General features: G+C 42.1%; 1 protein-coding gene across 1 annotated transcript; it reads right to left on the reverse strand.

Moving 5' to 3' along the window:
• Positions 1 to 1,782: 1,782 nt before the first annotated feature.
• Positions 1,783 to 18,373, reverse strand: triqk (triple QxxK/R motif containing). Its single transcript, XM_061092614.1, has 4 exons — positions 18,234 to 18,373; positions 15,284 to 15,360; positions 9,071 to 9,156; positions 1,783 to 3,061 (listed from the first exon to the last, which is right to left on the reverse strand). The coding sequence occupies exons 2-4, from the start codon at positions 15,342 to 15,344 to the stop codon at positions 2,954 to 2,956; spliced, it is 255 nt and encodes an 84-aa protein (XP_060948597.1). The 5' UTR covers positions 15,345 to 15,360; positions 18,234 to 18,373; the 3' UTR covers positions 1,783 to 2,953.
• Positions 18,374 to 21,154: the final 2,781 nt, after the last annotated feature.

Raw genomic sequence — 21,154 nt, forward strand, 5'->3', positions numbered from 1 at the left:
AAAGCAAACAGCATGCAAGCCAAAGCCAGCATGCTGCGAGCGCGTGGTGTCGGCTTCACCGGGAGTCATAATTATGATTCATGTCTCAGTTAACAGCCACGCATGTACGAGAATATTTCTAACTGCCTAAAGTGTGGGAAAGTGGAGGGAACATTAGAGATTTTTTCGTGTGTGTGTGTATGTTGGTGCATGACCACGTTTTCGGGCTAAGTGTAATTATTCTTGGTGACACACCTCACATGACTAATGAGTGGGATTGGGGTGCGTGGCGTCGGGCTCATTTGTCACAGGATGGTGGGTAAAGCTCCAGCGAGCTCCAACTCCTGCTGAAGACTGTTGAGGTCGTGCTAAACGCTCAGAAGCTGCTGCTGCCTGATTAATTTCCTCTGTTCGACTTCCTGCAAACAGAAGTCAATTAGCAGATGTGTCACGTGGCACGACGTCACGAGCCGTGTCCTTTTGTCGTCGCGTGTGGATTAACTCCGGAGACACAAACCTCCCATCTCCTGGAATCCTGCGTCAACATCTCCACTCTGACTTGTTGACGCTCTGGCAGATTTGCTCTTAATAAGGAAAGGCCGTGACACGACACGCAGCCCAGTGAAGTCAATACAATTTAATAACCCATCACTGATAGAACACGGTTGTTTATGGCCTGGAAATAAAGCCATGTGAGAGGAAATAATGGCGAGCTTTTAGCCCATAAAAGTAAATCGACGCTGGGATTTTTTATTCATTAACTTTTAAGACTCGACGTAACGACTACACCTGCATTTAACAGCTAAATATAAACCTTTAGGAATAAAGAAGAATAAAGCATCACCGGTAGTTAAAGTTAATGTCGAGGCGTTAGATTAACTGCGACCGACCCGATCAGCTGTAATTCTGTTCAAATACAATCTCTTCTTACATATAAATTAATATTTGCAATTACAGTAATTCCTTTGACACACGGATGGCTTTGGATTTGTACAAGGATTTGAAAATCTGTCTGCATCAGAGTCATCAGTTAAAAGCAGCGGTTCCCAAAGGAGGGTTGCAAGATGTGCCCCAGAAATCAAATACAATTTTAAATCAATTCAAAATAAGCATATTATCAGCATCATTCTTAGAAAAGTTTAAAAATAAATCTACTATCTTTGTCTCCATGTTATAACAAAAGTAGGAAACATTGCAACATGTGCACGTAGGTGAAGATCTTTAGTGAACTCACTGATATCAATATCTTTTGGGACAATGGGGGTTGCAAATCTTTGGCCGGGTTAATTTGGGGTCACGAGCTGCAAAGTGAACCTCTGATCTAAAGTAACCTAACATGATAACACACACTGGTTTGTTCACAACCAACATCCCAAAACATTCATTCAAATAAAGCAATCAAACCTGAAAGGAGTTTCTTTTAATATTTTTTTTACATTATACATTTTTTCCATATAAAGCGATTCATCCTTTTGATTTAAAATCAATTTAAACAAAAGCAATACAGAAATGTAGTTGATAAGACATCACACAGCATCCAGTAAATGAACCAAAGCAAACTGTAGCATGTGTATATACCATTCAAACCAATTCAAAAACAGCACTAAACCATTAAACCTCTGTGAAGCATAGCTTGCATCTCATCTTGCCCAACATGGCTGGTGGAGCTGCGATTCCTTTTCAACGCGCTGATGTCAGAGCTTTTGTATTTGGTAACGCTGACCTTTGAGATAACAGGTGTCATGTATGAAGGTCTATTAGGGCCCGGGCTGTCTATTGTTACACATGCGAGGGTGGGGGTGGGGGGGGGGGGTGGATGTACCGAGGCCTGATAAAAGCCACTGGGTGAGGGTACGGGTGCATGCTTATCATAATGGTTTCTTTGACGTGTAGTCTTTTACTAGAGGTCGGGAGGTCATGGGAGAAAATGCAGAAACTGAAAGCACGAAATCTGACTCATATTTCGAGCCCCGGAACACAATCGAGACACAGACGTTAAGACTTGTTTTTTAAGAAAAGGCTCAGCGGGAAAAAAACGAAAAAAGAAAAAACATGTTCGGAATGAGAGAAGTCAAAAGGCCTCTTGTGTTTTTTAGTAACGGCCTTTTAATGCATTAAAAAAACGTTTCCAGAATAATGCATCGATTGGCTTTTATAAAACAGCACGGATATTGCTAGTTAGGGCTGGAAGAATGTGCTGGAAGCTTGCAGCAGAAAGTGATAATTAAATGCAAATATTATATAATTTCAAAGTGGCTTGTGGACTCAAAAGAGAGACGCTAACATTGAACGTAGTGAGAAGTAGAAAGAAAATAAACATTGACTAAACCCTGACGTCTGGTTCTATAGAGATGCATCACACTGTAAAGGGGGAAGTCATCAAGGTGTTCCTCATGAGCAGCATGCGTCAGTCACCTTTGTCAATTTCCATTCAAATGAAAGAACAGCCCAGATGTTTGTCATGCTAATCCCGAGGACGTCTGCCTAAGTGCGGCATGTATGTGCTGCAGGTACAATGCGCATCTCTGTATTCCGCACACATGTTCAATCAGGACCAGGGCTTTGTGGATTCTAATCTCACACTCTGTGATCTGCGGCTGTTCGCGAGGAGCGGGTTTGTGCACTGGCATGTGAGGCAAGTGTTTGTCTTGATGTGACGAGAGGTTCTGTTGGAGATTTAAATTTTTCTATTAGTGGAGAAAACATCGGGACGTGACTCGGCGGAATACGATTAACAGAGCTCCGGCTTGGAAGACGTGCGTGAGAGGAGGCTCGGTTTCTATTTTATGGATTTAAAACCGTAAAATAATGAATGTCAGCACAATTATTTCTGCAGTTTTATGCTGAAAATCAAGGGACAATGTGTGTCAAATCTCAAAAATGGCCTCAAACTTACATTGTCTAATTCCCTCCTAAAGAGGCAGTTCATTGTCAAAGTGTGTCCTGCTCACATACTGAACAGCTTGGATTCCTGTTAATCCTCGTCCACGTCCAGGTTGAGCTCGGTGCTCAGGTTGAGGTAGAAGAAGGCGTAGATGCAGAGCACACCTAACGCGATCGCTGCAATGACGAGGAACGCATCCTGGGGAAGAGGAAAAACAAGGTTCTTAAAATGAAAACACGTACACCGCAGCAGCTGTGGTCACTTTGGCCAGTTGTCCTCCTCCATCTCTTTCCTGGAGGAGAACAGGCGGATATTCCAACCAAATTTAGGACATTCGTTTTTTCCAATGACAGACCTGGATTGACTCTTTTTGCTTTTGTATAGTTTAATTTCAGTAAAGTGCGACAGAACTTTGCATATTTGTGAAAAAGAATATATAATAAATCAGCTTCAGGTTTTCTCTGGATGCAAATAAAGCCACATATTACTGAGCATAACATCCAAGAGAAAGACCTTTGAGTGACTGCTCTATAATAATCTGTTCTATCTGCAATCAGTCTCCTGACATTTCTACAGACGAATTAAACTTTCCTCCACAAAACGAACTATTTTCTCTCTCTCCCTCTTTTTTTTGTGTGTAGATTTTCTATTGGTTAATTGTCAAACAAATTGAGGCTTTCCACAGGAGTGGCATTCAACTTGAAAATGGGAATTTGGAGCGCTCGTTCATTATGTGGCGCTCGCACGATTACAATCTTCATCAGCTGGAGTTTCATTAGGGCCACTCAGAGTATTGAACAATGCCAGTTACTCTTTTATCAAGAGAACTCATTAGCAGCAAACTTTCTAATCAACACTGGAGAGCTTGGAGGGCTTTAGGAGCGTGGAGAGTACAGTCTGATTGGAGGTTATTTAAAAAAATAATGAAACTGAACATGGAAATGGAAGTTTTGACATGAAAACTGGGCCACGGCAATACACGTGACATGACAAGTGAATTCAACACACTGGATTTTGGTCCTAAACCCACTCATTCATAATGTGCAGGTTTAATTTCTGCAGATACAGAGGGGCCTAAATGCCAGAGACCACTTTCCCATTCATTTGAATAAGGTATCTATAATTTCAATCTTCCATTAATGGCGTCTTAAAGACACTTGAGGGGAAAACTACCTGAACAATTGAAAGACAATCAGCCAGTAATGTCCCATTAAGCTGTGTATTCATGAGTAATGGACGGAGGTGATGCCGGGTCACAACTAGAGGAAATGACAAGCAGGAGAGAAGCAAACGAGACTAGAAAGCAAGAACGACAAATAAAAAAGAAAGACAATTTCAGGAAACCTCAGTTCGGTTATAGCAAACACAGACGAATGAGAATTCATGCCAGTGGCGAGAGAGAAGACAGAATGGAAAACAAGAGAGGGAGAAAACATGTCGGAGATAAGGCCTGGCACAATTGAGGGGTGGTGGGGGCCTAATAATAATTCCACTCTGACGAAAGGGGGGAGCGGTGGTGGTGGTGGTGGTGGTGGTGGGGACGACAATTAAAAGGCGTCACGGCATCCTCGGCTATCTGTGTACATGTTGTAGTGCCTAGTCATCAGCAGCATTGGTCTTCATTAGCCTCAGCCCACATTTATCTACATCCCGACAGCCTCCAAACAGCTTTAAGTCCCCCCGCTTAATTGGAAAACTTTTAAATTTCATGCACTTTAGTTTCATATATTAACCGCCAGGCTCCAACCGCTTGATTTACTTTTCTATTTTGCCGGGGCCTCAGAGAAAAAGAGAATTGTTATCAAATCATGGCGCCTTGATTGTTTTTTTTCCTCTGCTTTTATTGTGCTCCCTCGCAGCTTTGAAAGAGAACACGACAAAGAGGAGCATTTGTAATTCTGTCGAGCAGATCGCGAGAAGGAATGCGGTGCTTCTGACGTAGGTGAGCGTTCCGCTGAAACACAAGGATGCACGTAATTACAATCCAGTCGTTTTTTTTTTGCTTCGGGTTTCGGAGATAGAGAAAGAGAGAGGGAGAGAGAGGAAGAGGGAGAACAGCTGGTTACACTGACTTGTCTGTGAAAACAAGCTGGAGGAGTTTTGGTGAAAACACTCGAGTGGTGGAAAGCACCTGCACTTGATTGAGATCATTGTTTTCGAGGAGAGTGGCCCACTGTGTTGACTCTTGCCTCGTCTCGAAAAACACATTTATGTGCGCCCACACACACACACACACACACACTCCAGACAACCTCACAGGCTCTCTGCCCACATTCTGATGGAGATCCCTGGATGGGGCCCAGGCACATCATCATCTTCATCATGCCGCTCTCTCAGCACCGGCAGCTGCAGCACACGCGGCATGCTGGGAGCTGGGTCTCTGTCACCGTGGTGACAAGAGACCCAGCTCGACATCCCCTCGACTCGCATTTTATTCTGCTCCTGGGCTGGACTGTGTGCTGTAAGTGGATGTGTAGGTCAGTCTGTATGTGCCGACACACTGAGCTCGGTGTATTTGCAGCTGTATGTAGGCGGCCCACAGACGCAAAGCTACAAACAGCTGCTGCTGCATTTGAACCAAGGACGGTAAGAATGTCTCATCTGTTCAAATAGCAAGAAACAAATCATATCTCTCATTTACCGTATCTGTACCACTCATCCTTTGAGGGTGGCAGGGGGAGCTGGAGCAAATCTCAGCTGACATTAGGAGAGAGGCAGCAACAATTTCACAAGCTCACATTCACAGCTACAGATAATTTAGAGTCTTGACCGAACCCGGCTCTGCATGTCTGTGGAGTGAGGGAGGAGGTCGGAGTAACCCGGAGAAAAGCCACGCGGACACAGGGAGAAAATGCAAACTCAAAACAGAATCTCGCTGTGAAGCGATCGTGCTTACCACTGCACCCCCGTGCCGCCCTTCTTGTCCAATTATCAATTATTTAGAAAAATTGCCAAAGAACTCCACAATTACAACTCAAAAGTACATCTTCAAATAACCTGTTTTATCCCAGAGAAGGAAAACACTTGAAATGTTTGTGACTTTTAGGATTATAAAACCTTTTTCCTAAAGTTCTGTCACCTGAATGATTAATGGGCTAATCATGTCAACAAAAATCTCAGTCATCATAGCAGCTGTTACCAAATGTACCTACAAGTCACACTGTACTTTGAGTTTACATCTGATTATCTGCAGTGAAACACATACAATTGTAGTACAACAGTCGTGTACTTTTCCGAATGCTTTACAGACACTTGTAAAAGAAAACCACTGTGAACAGGAGAAGCCTTGTCTATCTCAACTCTTTTCATAAAGCTCATTGTAAATCAAAAAGCATAAAAGGCAATAAAATCGACAGATTCCCATGTGCTGCTAACTGGCAACGCTGCTCAACAACTAAAAAGTCTGAATGGGCCTCATAAACCTAATGGCCGGCACAGATAACGGATCCAGAAATCGGCTTCAGAAGCACATGTTGCAGTTTGGCTCCAGGTTTTCAACACAGCATCCGTCACAGTTTATACTGAAACGTTTAACTTCTTTTAGTTTATTACATTCACCGTGGAGATAATGTTTTCACCCCAGTCTGTCCTTTTTAAAATAAAACCTGCAGCTTCGTGCCAGGATAAATGGGTTCTGCACATGCCACCAAAAAACTGACCGGGAAATTGGTTGAATACATAAAACAAGTAAACATGTTTATCATTCTGTTCTATATGGTATTATTTACCATATATATATATATATATTCACAAATAACAGCTGGTAGCCTCCATCCTCGGCTAATTCCATAAGCAGTTTTTTTTCCCGAACTCGGCTCAGCGGCTAAATCAGACTGAGAGAGAACAGTGCAGAACTGAACAGAAGGCTAGTGTGCCAATTAGACAAGACAGCAGGCTCGCTTCCTGTGCTGCATGCTCGGGAGCTGGAGCCACTTCCAAGGTGCTTCCTCTTCCCTGAGCAACCTGAAGAGAGACTGGAACCAGACTCCCTGCCAGGTCCTTCATCTCTGCTGATCGTGACCTCCAGCCATCCACCACCATTCAGAAAGACCCGCCGCTTGGCATCCAGGTAACGGACACCACGGCAGAAAAACACCCGACTCCATGTGTGTATGAAAACATGCTCTTGTGCAACAGGTGGCTGCTTTCCTCAACTTCTCAGGTCAGCGTTTTTTTTTTGTGCAAACCCCGACAAGATCACTGTTGCGGGAACAGAAGTTCTCCCTTCCATGCTCGCTCTTTTCCCAGTCCTCCCATCCTATTCTCTGCCAACTTTATCCAGACTGCCCCGCCACTGGGACAGCCCTGAGACAGCCTGCCCTGGCAGCTGCCGCATTCTCCGTGCCCGCCATGTCTGTTGGCCCTTCTGAGATGCCAGCTGCATCTGAGACCAGCATCTTAACCCCGGGAAGAAGACGGAGAGCAAGAAGAAGGATGAGGAGAGAAGACGAGAGGAGAGAGGAAGACAGAAGAAAGCAACATGTCTGTATAAACCATTGTTGCCCAAAATGCCAAAAATCTTACCCAGGGAAGGAGAACAAGAAGGAGGAGGAGGATAAGGAGAGAAGAGAACCAGAGAAATAGAGGAGAAAGGAGAAGAGGGGATTTATGCATAAAGCAACATGTCTAAATAAACCATTGTTGCCAAAATCCATAAAAATCTTACCCAGGGAAGGAGAACAAGGAGGAGGATAAGGAGAGAAGAGAACCAGAGAAGAAGAAGAGAAAAGAGGAGAGGAGATTTATGCATAAAGCAACATGTCTATATAAACCATTGTTGCCAAAAACCAAAGGTTGATCGAATTAGGAGGGTGTGTGTGTGTGTGTGTGTGTGTGTGTGTGTGTGTGTGTGTGTGTGTGTGTGTGTGTATGTGTGTGAATGTGTCATCAGAGCTGTGTAAAAATCACAACTTTATTAAACACCAAAGAAGACTTGACGGCAGAGCAAGCGTGACCAAATATCCATTACATCTGGGCTGAATTTCAATCGAACTCGGGGGCCAAGAGGTCTGCGTCGGTTTAATATCCTCGTCCCGGAGGTATTTTTAATCCAACCTCTGAAATTTCCCCTCGTCTTGGGCATGAAAAAAATCCTGAATTATTCATGAGCAATATCAATATTTCAAGATATGGACTAATCTAATTGGATTAAAGACGTGCTTAATGAGGCCTTGCGTGTCTAAGAGATGCATATTTTAAAACCTGACCATTTCACCCAGTGTTTAATCCTCACTCTGATTTGCTCATGTGTACGACATACCATCTAAAGCTTAGAGGGGAAATGGAAACAGGGGCCGGCATAGGAAAAGAAACTATAAAAAATAACAGCGGACATAGTGAATTATTTAATCCCAACTCTCACTTGAAAACAACTATAAAAATCACTGAGGAGTTGATTTTATGCGATTTCAAAGAGAATTCGAAAAAACCACAGACTGTAGATTTTATTTGCAGGAGCTTGCTCTGTGCAAGAAAAGAAAACAACAACCTTGGAATAGTAAAATTGTTTATTGCTGAGCCAAATGAACGAGGGAAAGCATAAGCAGGCAGAGTGATAAACGTGGTGTCATCCATCTTCGCCTGCACAACCGCCCCTAATCGCTGCGGTGTGACAAAGCAACGGAGAGAGACCCATTTCTCTGCCCTAGCAACACCCTCACCTCCCTTTACTTTCACATTACTCAATTCTATCTTATCACTTTCTTATTTTCTCTTTGTCTCTTATTCCGCTCTGCTTTTTGTATTCCCCTACTTCTCCCACTTTCCCTCCCCGATGCTCTTTTAAAACTTGATCCTTCCAGGAATTCCCTGAGCGTTAAAAAGCTGCGAGTTATGTCGGCTTTCTTTCAGATATGTCAGAGGAGTGTAAACTTTATTCCAGGGAGATCCCACTTTTCCTCAAGTTTTCATCACTTTGCACAGATCTTCAGCAGACAGGCAGGGGCCCCATCTCATATCAGTCCAGGTGGATGTATATTGCTACATTCCCATTAGGTCTTTAAAAATAAGTTGTGAGAGAGTGGAGGATGTGAATGTGATCCAGTGAGACGCGCTCTCAAACAGGCAGACAGAGAAATGGATAGGAGACGGTTGGCAGAGAGACAGACGAGCTTATGGACCAGGACGGACAGGCAGGCAGAGAGAGAAGAGGACATGCAGATAACAGACGTCAGTAATGTGAAACAGAAAGTCCGAGTTGAGTCTCACCCTGAATCCAGAGGAATTCTTCTTCGCGTCAGCCTTCAGCCGTGTGGCCTTTAAGACCGATTTTGTCTTTTTGTGGTCCTGCTTACCTGAGAGAGAGAAGAAATAGGAAGACGTAAATCAAATGACTGCAAAAATATTATTATTATAACTGTAGGACTTCCCCCTAGACTCAACTCTCAATTGTATTTTGGGCAAACAAACCACCTACAATTTTCACTGGATCAATAATCTATCTATCTATCTATCTTAGATAGTGTGTGTGTGTGTGTGTGTGTGTGTGTGTGTGTGTGTGTGTGTGTGTGTGTGTGTGTGTGTGTGTGTGTGTGTGTGTGTGTGTGTGTGTGTCTATTTCACACAAGGTAGAGCTGGCAGTCTTGGTCTAATTAGACCCAACATACTGCAGGAAAAGGAACTTTGCTAACAATGGGGTGGAAAGGCAACAGCTTGGCTTGTGTGTGTGTCTTCTTCTATTTTTTGAGAGAACCCATTTGAACTCAAGATGGTGAGTTGGTATTATATCAATATAATATGATAAAATAAATATATATAATAGTCCCTAGAGATGATATTCTTAAAACGTCTGTTAAGGATTAACAGGATTTGATTACGATTAGGGCGAGGGCTGAGGTTAAGTGTGAAACTCGGACAGAGATGTGCAGTCAATCCGTGAATAATCCTCATAAAGACTGAGGACAAATACACAAGTAGGTGTGTGACAGACAGAGACCAAGCCCAGTTTTTCTCAGTCACTGATGCCACTTTACCCTCCACCTAATTAAGCCTCATATGCATTGACAGAGAGAACAAGAGGAGCGAAAGGAGGTAAAAACGTCCAAATCCATCTGGCGGAGAGAAAACAGTAAATGCGAGAGATGATTTGTGTGCATGTTGTGTTTCTAGACACAAAGACAGACCTGCAAACCACACACACACACACTTTCTCTTCTACAACCATCTCACTCCCCCTGCTTCTATTTTTTTTGGAGATCTTGCACTCAATTGCTATCTCTCCCTCCATCCCTCCTGGTCACGGACTCCTCCCCCACCTCCCTCTGACTCAGAGGAGGGCTAATAGAAATGGGGAACATGTTGCCAGGAGCAGACAGTGAGCTGGTGGGAATTCATTAGGAGGGCCACTGGATGTCTCCTCTACTTGTCAGAAAGTGGAGAGGTGGAAATTTGATTGGAGGGCACCTCAGGTTGCTCTCCATTCACAGAAATGTGTGGAAGGACTTTCCGACTGCAAAGTGGTTGGTTGTGATCATGTGAGGATGCGGAAAGCTACATAAAAACACCATGAGACCAACATTCAAAAGGAGAGAATAAATGGCCAGATACATTGTGGTGTCAAAATTAACAGAGAAATGTATGAAAATGAATATACAATGCTATATATACAATTATAACCTTGTCTTGCATGAAGCATTTAAAGAATTGTTGAAATGAAATAGCATCACGTGGCTGCTATAAAGACAGATTGTAAATCATGTGTTACTCCTACTCAACTACTATTAAAGTGCTCGGTCAATCCACAGGCACAGGGGGCTACAAAACGTGCAAGGGATAATTAACCGTCGGTTACATCCTATATGTGGACATGGAGGCACTCCATATGTGCAATAACTATAATGGAAATAAAACGCTTAAAAAAACATGCAGTCGTACTTTATCTCCATTCATGATATAAAAAACCCAGTTCACTGTTAACCCTTGGGAAGGAAGATATTCTTAACTGGAGCAAAATCAGAAAAAACAAGAGTATTAATTGTGAATATGGAGGAACAATGCAGGAGAATAACATTTGACTGTGTAAGGAATTGTTATGTTGTTGTATAACTCTCTTGTAGTTATTTTTTACTGTGGGTCTGCAGCCTGCACACACAAATACATACACACACACACACACACACACACATTCACAAAAGCACACACACACACTGACAGTCCTGATGATATTGCATTGGGATTATGAGCTCTCCTATTTGTCATCGCTGCTCCCCCATGCTGCACCGGTGCTGTAGACACTTTCTGTCACCAATTATCTGTCCGCGCTGGGCTACACGCTGTCCTCCCATCCCTCGCTGCTTGTGTCTGCCACGCTGAAAAGGCATCACTGTCCTCCGGTACAGCGACAACAATGCCGTGTCTCAGAGGAACATTAGCCCTTGCAAGGTGGCCGAGAGAGCCTGCTGAGAGGCTTCCCTGAGAGCGCCTTTCACCCAGGTTATCGCTGCTTTCGTGTCAAGAGGACAAGAGAAAAGTGAAAGCGGCCCTTCGCCTCCCACGCCACTAACTGTAGATTCCCTTAAATGCGTTTTGTGTGTTTTTCCCTCATTGCGTCAATCAGCTATAAATGGCACCTGATTAAGACAGAGGAGGGATCAGTTCTCATCTTGAGCTTTTGTTCTGCGCAGCATAAAGTGGCAGGTAGGGGGTCTTAGCTAATATTAGCCACATGTGATTGAAGGAGGGCGGAAAGGTATGTTATTTGTGTGTCACGCAATCCAACCATTAAAATGACACCAGAAGAGGGTTCAACACCTCAGAGAATTCCCCGTTTGTCCGAATGAAAAGAAACACAGGTAGTAAATGTTCGTGCCACATACAGTGCTGTTTGGCTATAATGTGAGTTTACATTCTCTGAAACCTAAACCGATCCAACCTATTTCAGGAGAGTGCGTTAAACCTTCTTTGGGAAAGCTTACCAAATATTAGTAATCACCATTTTTTAGTGAAGCAGAGAACTTATCTCTATAGCCATTTGTTTGCTAGGGTCTACATAACATCCAGTCAGTGCTGTAATGTTTTAAAAGCTAGTCACAATTGATGTGAAGGCAAAACTACACGAACAAGCCCAAAAGGGTGTGAAGAGGAACACACAACATGCCCGAGGAATTCAGGACACGTGTTTGTGTCTGGGGACGAGTGGTCATGCATATGCATTACATGGAGGGTGATGGGGTGATTTGGACCGACAGCCCACCATCTCTCTCTCCGTCCGAGAACCCTGGGACCATTCGGGCGATGCGCTGACAGTGTGTCTGACAGTTCGGCGTGCTTTGCTCTGCTTGTGTGTCTATCTGGCATGGCGGCCAAATCGTGGTGTGACCACATGGCGCAGATCCCTGGCGTCTGAGAGAATGCCTGGTCGTAGAACTGCAGGGTTGATGCCAGACACATGGGAGAAATGTATGCCTTGTCCTTTGCATCATGTCAGAGGAGGAGAGGAGAGGTCAAATCAAAGCTGGTGGCACAAGCCTAGATTAAGAGGGATTATTTGTAATCTGAGAGCATTAACCATATATCAATAACGAAATTAAGATAATGACTTCTGAAATAAGATAATTAAAACTATACTTTGATGATATAATATAGCCTAACTACAGATGGAAGTGAAATATATCAAAATTCACTTTCTAAAAGCTAATAATTAGCTATTTGGCACGTGAAATTGTTGGTTTCTATATCTGCACCAGGAGCAATCTTAACTTGAGCAGTGACCACTTGCACTTCCATGTAAAAACACTGAAGCTCAAGCTCTCGTGAGGGCAGCTTGGCGCGGTCAATTATAACAGGCCTAATAATGGTATTTAAAGAGCGTGTCAACAGCGGCGGCTTGATGGCACCTGACATGACAAAAGCACTCCAGCTGAGATGATGGCACAGCTCGACATCCAGCCTGGACTACTGCTGATGTGCGGTGAATAAGCCACCCTATTGCGATTTTAAATTACCCTGAGTGGCCCGTTCCAGCTCTCAGAAGACCGAGCCCCATGCTCGAGTTGAAGATTTCATTTTTCTCCTCGCTGTCGTTTCCCACCACTCACTGTTTTTCCACCTCCGCTGTTAAACAGTGGTTTGGTGAAATTGCCTGATGGCCATTCTTTTGAAAAAGGAGGAAAAAAATTGTACAAATTGAGGGTTTGGAGGAAAGTGTAGGGAGAGAGAAGAGCAAATTGTCCCCAAGACCATCGCTGCATATTTTTTGTTATTGATGAGATGTGCTGAGAAAGAAAAAGACTGTAATGGAAGGAAGAAAATTGGAAAACAGTCGAACATGAGCTTGTTATTTCATGTATTTGTTTGGACATGGACGAAACTAAAAAGTCCCGTCAAACAAAATTCTAAAGGATGGTTGCTGTCATTTTACAAAGATCCCACTAATGTTTGATCAAGTGTTGATTATAAGTTATAATTAAATAAAAAAAGGGTGAAACATCGTGATTGACAAGTGTTATTGGGCTTAAATTCTGGAGAGCGGGAAGAAGTGGAAACACGTCGTCCATCTTTTTTTCTAGGACCAGGATAGGGATAGTTATTTGAAAACCAAATAATCCTATTTTCCTGTCCCAGTATAAAAACTTATGCAAACATCACATTGCTTTTTCAGACCCGTGCTCTTAAAGGCTGGAAGATTACAAATGACATTAAAAATACAGATGAGCATGTGCCTGAGAAAGAAAACTACTGCAATTCCCTGTCTGTGAAACAATGTCCTGCATCATACAAAAAAAAAATACAATGTGAAGAAGGAATTCCAAATCAAAAACGTGCACTGACACATTAAGGAGACATCTCATGATCCTTATTAACACTGAGGTAGCGCTGGGGGAATGTAAAACTTGGGAAAGTCAGAGGATGTGAATCACCAGGGGCCGACAAACAGCCGTCGACTGGAGGAAGTGGACCACAACAATGTCATGACTGACGCGAGTTGCAGCAGGTGGGTTGTGAAACCGTAGAGCGAATCAACTGCTGGCCTCACTTCCTATAAAATCCTCTCCCCTCCTCTCCACAAGCATCTCTGAGGGTCCAGGGTATTTGGGTAAGTTGGTCTGCTTAGTTATAAAGTCACTATTTATGTACTTTGACAGCATCATAATGCCAAGTGTTTTGATAGCTTTATGTCTCTGATGGCCTGCGTCACAGGATGATGTGGAAGTCTACAGGGAAATGTTAAATGCACGAGGACTGTCTCTGGTGCACCTGCTCCACAGACCTCCGGAGTCTCCATGGACACACTTAGTCATCGACATCCAAGGTGTCCCGTTAGTCTTGTGATTGTTATTATTGCCAAGTCTATGTAGGAACTCATTCTCACTCATGAGTTCCCTTCTACAGTCCAGTGCCAGAGTTTTAGTATGACTCAGATTTTGTGCAAATATCTCCTTCCTGTTGTATCTAATAAGAACACACAGTCAGAGTCCTTGTGCAGGATGTACCACTCCTGGGATGTGAAGAGAATCCTACGAGGAGAACATTGCATTTGCGTCATAGCTGCTTACAATTACCCAGCTTTGCCACTGGCGACCTTTTGGTTTTTCGCTTCATAAGAGGAAAACAAAAACAACAAAAAAAAAACATGATATGAGCTGTGCTCTACAAGCAACCACAGCTGGCGTGCTGAAGGGGCCCAACTTCTTGATTGATACCTCCCATATTGCCTTAGTTAGGGTTTTTTGATGTAAAGGGAGAGATGGGGAAACAGTAGAGCAGGATTAGGGTGGTACTACACTTTGACAAAATAGTTTCTGACATGATATCAAAGGGGCAGTTTTTTTACGCGCGGAATTCACCGTCCATAAATTAAATGACCTCAGATGCTGCGCCTCTGTCTCCAAGTGTAATTACTTCCACAGCATGTATATAATCCAGCGAGTCTGATTTGATTTTCTGTTCGATCCAATTCGAATTGTAAAAACTTCCCAGGCCTTTGCAAAGAACCCAATGCTAATTCTCACAAACTGATACATGTTGATGTCTTCAAAAATGATGGGCAGATTGAAACATTCAGGTTATGAACCGAATGCATGCCTGCGTACTGCAACACAGGATCGTGTATGATTTATTAAGAGTGACATTAGATCGTATCTATAACAGAGCGATGAACAGATCCCTGTGTAGTGGTAAAGTTGCCCACATGAAGCGGGGGGGTGATTGGTTTTGGTTGAAATGCAGAGACGCAACCAGTCAAAGACAAATGTCAACCCTCAAAAAGCATCATGAACTAATTTACGAACCTTATTGTTTCAATATATTGATGATCAATCAACGTTTTGATTAAACCTTCAATCATGTGGTATAGAAAATGCCCAGAGAAAGAAAAGACACGCAATCACACCATTTCTTTAAATCTGTTATTATCTATTTTTTATTATTACTCATATTGCTTAACAAATTGATTGATCAGCAGCAGGCCGACGGGACACTCACCGATCTGTTTCCTGTACTGCTCGACTGGCAATCCGGTCGCGCTGGCGTCTTTCCTCCCCATCTTTTCCCTCCTCAGCCTGACAAGACGTGAGAAGAAAAACAACCTTCAGAATGCAAGGATTTCACAGCTGGGCCTCAGTGTTACACCTGATCATTTAGTTAAAGCAAATACGCCGCTCCGCTCCCGTTACTGTAGCCGGAGATAACTCGTGAAATCTGCGGGAAGGATTTAAGTTAATACGCGATCATATATAGCGAAGAGGAGTCAGTTTCGATCAGACAGATGGTTTATCTTTCACATGCATCTGCTCGACGTAATTAAATTCATTCTCACCACCTTCGCTGTGTGTTACACTCACAGTATGTGCGCTTCCTATCCATCTCATTTAGTCTAACACCATTTCACTTCACACCATGAGCTCTCTCTTTGAATACCCTGACGGCTCACGGGGAAGACGTGAGGAGAAAGAGTTTGGAATAATAGAAATTGTATCTTTAGGCGGCGCACATAACTAAGCGAGTGTGTAACTATGCTTGTGTAACAGAGTAAATGCCGGGGCGTGTTTTTCTCGCATCCATCCAACATCCTTGTTTCTCTCGGAGCATTCAGACAAGCTGACTCACAGCACACTGCATCAGTAGTGCTGGTGTTTGTTTAAAATAGATTGTGGGAGAATAAAATAGGAGTCAGTGGGGTGCATCAATGTATTCCAATGACACCAACATCTCAAATCCGTTGCAAATGCTTACACAAATAATGCTAAATTTAATGATTATCAGGAAAAGCTATATTTATATGAATAAAACGTGTAAGCAGGTATGCACAGAGGGGGGGGGATGAGAGGTGAATACGAAAAGGAAAATAGTATGTATGTGCATCCAAGAAGAACAGGAGTGCTGGAGAGTCTGGAGGTGCAGCAGGGGAATAGAGGATAGAGACTAAATTAGCATGTTCAAGGAGCGTGGCTGTCTGTCTGTGCTTCTCCCGGGACACCTGAATTTTACCTTAAACCCAAAAAACACTGTTTTTCATACTACATCTCAAATGCTGTTGGTGCCGGGAGAGAAAGAGGATTTTTTTTTTTTTTGCTCAGCTATTGTTCTCTGCAGCAGCTGGAAACCAGAGTCAGCAAATTAAAGGAAGTGAGAGGACGGCAAAAAGAAAAGAGGAAATTGTCCAAATGTAATGTTTGTTGTCTCGGAGTTTCCAGCATCACAACATCATATCTAAAGTGAGAACTTGTTTGTCTCAAGCCTCCGTCGTCACATCTAGTCGTTCCTCTCTGACACCTCTACATACGTGTTAGAGTGCATTTTGAATTTGCAGCTTTGGAGTATAAATAGCAAGGAAGTGTGCTGACTATTACAGAAAAAAATCGAAGCCTACACTGACAAGAGCATTGTTGGTAAAATTCCCAAACCATTGCGTCATCTCACGTGCATAACTGACAAGAGTAATGATACTTTCTGGTCATTAACAATGTTAATAATAATCTCACTTTACTGGGGATCTAAAATAGCCCCGGCAAGTGTGACATTGACTTTAATAATTGCTTTTCATGATCAATGTCCCCCTGATTAAAAGCCATAGGTTCCTTCCCCTGCAAAGTAAAAGCTGCCATAGAACAGTGCTGCACTGCACCATACAAGTTAATCTTAGGGTAAGTTTACCCCGCTGAGTCAAATTGTTAAATAGCCAGAAAAAAATGTCTTCATTATATTCATCTGGCTTCAAGTGTATATATTTAAAAAAAGAAATGAAAAAGTTGTATTATAGAATACAAAAATTCAGAAAATATGTAAATTTATGTTTAAATTCTTAATTCAACTTATATTACGTGTATTATGTTGAATTTCTTTATTTTGATTTCTTTATAATACAGTTTATGGTTATATATATTTTTTTGCTATAAGGTTTGATAGCAACATCTAAGTGGCAGATTTTTTCCGGATATTTATATAGGCTGATATATCTGGATCAGAATCGTTATCAGAACATAAACATCTATATCTGTCTGGCTCTATAAACAGAGGGAAATAAACTCAGGTTCCACTTTATCAGATCCACTTTATCATATTCTGTTAATAAAAAATAACTGTCTGAAAGAAGCATTTAATTGGGCTTCGTTTTAGAAGATGGAATATGTGGAGTGATCATCTCTGACTCCAGCTTCTCCAATGTGAAGATTTTCTGCTTTTATCTATTTTACATTAGTTAAGAACTGAGCATCTTTGGGGAATGAACCATGCTCAGAAACAAAGTGAACAAAGAAACGTCACGTTCAGGCTCTAGAGATGTGGGAGATTTTCTGAGCCCTCACACTGTGGTGTTGTATAAAACCATTCACTATTGGATTGTTCAAAACCTGTTCCTTTACAAGTGTATTGTCCTTTAACTGTTAGTATGTGGACACGTGTCCCGGGAACCACAGTTTCTTTCCAGCGTTTCTTCTACAGATGTGGACGGAATGAAATAAATAAACTTGGAAACGATATTGACATGTTCCTTATAGTTTGCAGCCTCAACAAAGCATTTGAAATACTTGTTGTAACACCTCTATTACAGATTCAACCCTTTTCTAACCCATCTTTTATTGAGGAAGGATTTTTTGTAAGTGAGATGTGTTCGGCTGCAGCAGGTTTAGTGAACATGATCAAATGGGAACAGAAAGGTTTTGAATGCAAATGTGACCACAAAGCTGGAGGTTGTGATTTCTAGTTGGAAGAAGATCTCCTGATACGTTAGCATTGTGCAGCTATAGTGTCTCTTTAGATCAACTACACACATACACACACTTTCTCTTGTCTGTCTGAAGAGCTGGACATCAACAAGACACACAAACGGGATTTGCAGAAGTGCTAAATTAAGACTACTGTTCAATTCAATATGAATCCTCCCTGTGTATTTCGCAGGAGGCAGCTCTCAAGTCGTATTCACGAAGATACTTACACTGCTGACGTTGCTCCGGTGGCTCAGTGGAAGTGTCCCCGCATTACGACACGTGTGTCCGCGGCGGGAGGACACGTTTTATTGCACTTTGATCGAAATGTCTCCAGGATGCCAACACACCGATTCTCCCCTCTGGCACTTCCGGGTTTCCACGTCAACACAGACGACGGACAGATTTTTCTAGCCAATCACACGCGAGTATTTGTGGAGTGGACCAATAGCAGGAGGAGGGGAGGGGACTGGAGGCGTGCACAAACAGGACTTCCACTTTTGTCAATAAACAAACCTCGTGGGTCTCAATGGTTTCACAGAATCAAATAGTACTTCATAATATATAATATGTATGATATATTAATTACAGCTTTTATAGAAAAAAAGTGGTTAAATCAGTAGTTCTCCAAGATTTGAATAAAGGCAGTTTTCAGGAAAATTATTACAATTAGTGACAAGAGCTATAAAGAACATAATAGAGCTCTTCTGTCTAAATGAAGCACAAAAGATCAATGGTCAGAAGTACGTTTCCTCAAGCAGCATATACTTAAGTACTTTTTATAATAATCGACCACTTCCCAATAATTACAGTGGAAATTATTTAAATCTTTACAGCCCTATCTGACATGTGAAGTTTTATACATCAGTATTTAGATTGTAAAATATGACATTGTCGAAGACCTGTAAAGGAATTGGAAATGACTTAATCTAAAGCAACATTCAAGAATTGTTTCCATGTTTTTAGATCACCCCGCTGGATGATGCAATTGTGATTATTTCAACAATAAAGTTAGAATTTAATGAGAATCAAGTCGTTATGTTCTTACTTGAGAAAAAATCAAAAGACCTCAAAAGAAAATATTCAAATAAAATTTGGAAATAAGCAGCAACAATGGGGTTTTTTTTCCAGCTCTCTGTGGTTCTTTCTTCAGAATGTTTCTTGCACAATCTTTTCAAAGTCCTAATACTTGAGCTAATGAGCGAATAGATTAAGTGTTTGTTATCTGTAAAAGCTGTACTACAATATAAATAAACAAGATTCTCCACATTCCTCATTTTAACCCAGGTGACAGGCTGATCTTCTGATATCCTCCCACTACAATGACACATATCCTGGGGGATTTTTTTTTTTTAATTCATCAAGCCGTACTTTATTCAATGCAGGGCTTTTACTTGTAATTCCACTCTTTTGATTAAGTAAATGATTTGCATACTTCTTCCACCATCACGTTATTGTACACAACCACATCGACCATTTGCACATCTGAACGTTACATGCGAGGATCTCTGCATCGCTCTCCGATTGAAACATGCTATCATTAAAAACGACAAAGACTTGTTGGCCCTAAAGTCATTCTTTCCTTGTCAGAGTTCAACAAATGGTGTAGTTATCCTCGCTGTAAACAGTAGCATTATGGTGTGACAATTAACAGAAGCAACAGCCGACCTCATCAAAGACGAGGTAATCTCACACCGCAATGTTCATTTCTCTTTCAGTCTTTTCTAAATTTCCTCTTTGTTTACGGTGTAGAATTTTACTTCCCTCTAATTGCATCCAGCCTCATTGCTGCCTGGGGCTTTGTGCAGATTACGGGGAGACTTGCCACCGCTTGTAACTTATTGAAATTTAAAATGATTTTCTGCTCTCCCATGGGCATGCCATTTGCATGCAGCACAGCAGTAACTAATAGATGTAATCTGCTTATAATGTGCCTGCATTATGCTTTACTTTACATGAAACTGCCACTGACAGTGAGCACTTTAACACAGCACTTTGATGGAGGAACAAGTATTTGAATGACACGTCAATGATGATATTTTTACCGGAAGAAATATTGCCCAGGAAGCAGGAAAATGTTCCGTATATTCTTATAAAAAGTCTTTTATGTGCGTGACACTGAAATTACACTTAAGTACACTTAAAGTCAGTGCTTTACGTTTTACATTCTGCCATCGTTCTCAGAACAGGATCAAAATTAAGTACAAGATGGTGCAAGCAGGGACCGCAACACAACAGGTGGAGCTCCCCCCCTCCACCTCCTGAGACCGACAGGTCACCTGCTGAATCGTGAGCCATGACACAGGTGGGAGACAGACTATTTTGTAAAGGCTGACAAAAAAAAAAGATTTATAGGAAATAACTTTTATATGCGTCAACAGAGGATTATCAAAGGAATGGGATGTGGACATCAGGAATGTAGGGTGTGCATGTGCGGACATAGTGGTGTATGGATGTTTTGAAAACCACAGCCGAGGAAAAAAAAGAATGAGACTGTTTCACCTTGTCCCAAAGGTCGCAGACGAGAGATCCAACCACATAGGACGTCTTTACCCGCTGAATAACCCTCATCGTTGTTCTGAAGTACATAGAAGTTGTAAATAAGCATATCCAGAAACCGGAAGACACTCAACATCAGCAGAGAAACTCTGAGGCCACTAGCAGCTAGGCGGTGAAATTGCTGTATGACTCACATTGCATCCCGTGCATAGGCTACGTGCGTACCTACAGCCTAGCTTTGACACAGAAGCATGAACTTTATATCGCCTGAAAGCCTCCACGACAGTTAAGTTGGAACAGTTAACAAACAGCCTCATTGAGAAGTCTGAAAATGTTGTTTTAATATGGCCATCAAAAGCAGCATGAGTGTAGTTAATGCAGAGCTGAAATGTTCTCTTGTTCCACTAAATGTGTGTGATTAATTTCTCCTGTTGAGTGAAACAAACCAACGTGCTGTGCCTGTCACACTGACGTCAACTGCTAATGCGAATGAAAACCGTGCAGGATGGATTTGCCCGATGAACGGTTGTAGCGAATGAACTGGAAACATCATTGAAATGTATATATAACACTTAAAAGTAGATAAGTGAAATTATATTTTCAGCTGTATATAAGGACCAGTCCTCACAGACAGTGTAACACTGAGTGAAGC

This window comes from Limanda limanda, chromosome 19 (genome assembly GCF_963576545.1).
Source record: "Limanda limanda chromosome 19, fLimLim1.1, whole genome shotgun sequence".
Lineage (NCBI taxonomy): Eukaryota > Metazoa > Chordata > Actinopteri > Pleuronectiformes > Pleuronectidae > Limanda > Limanda limanda.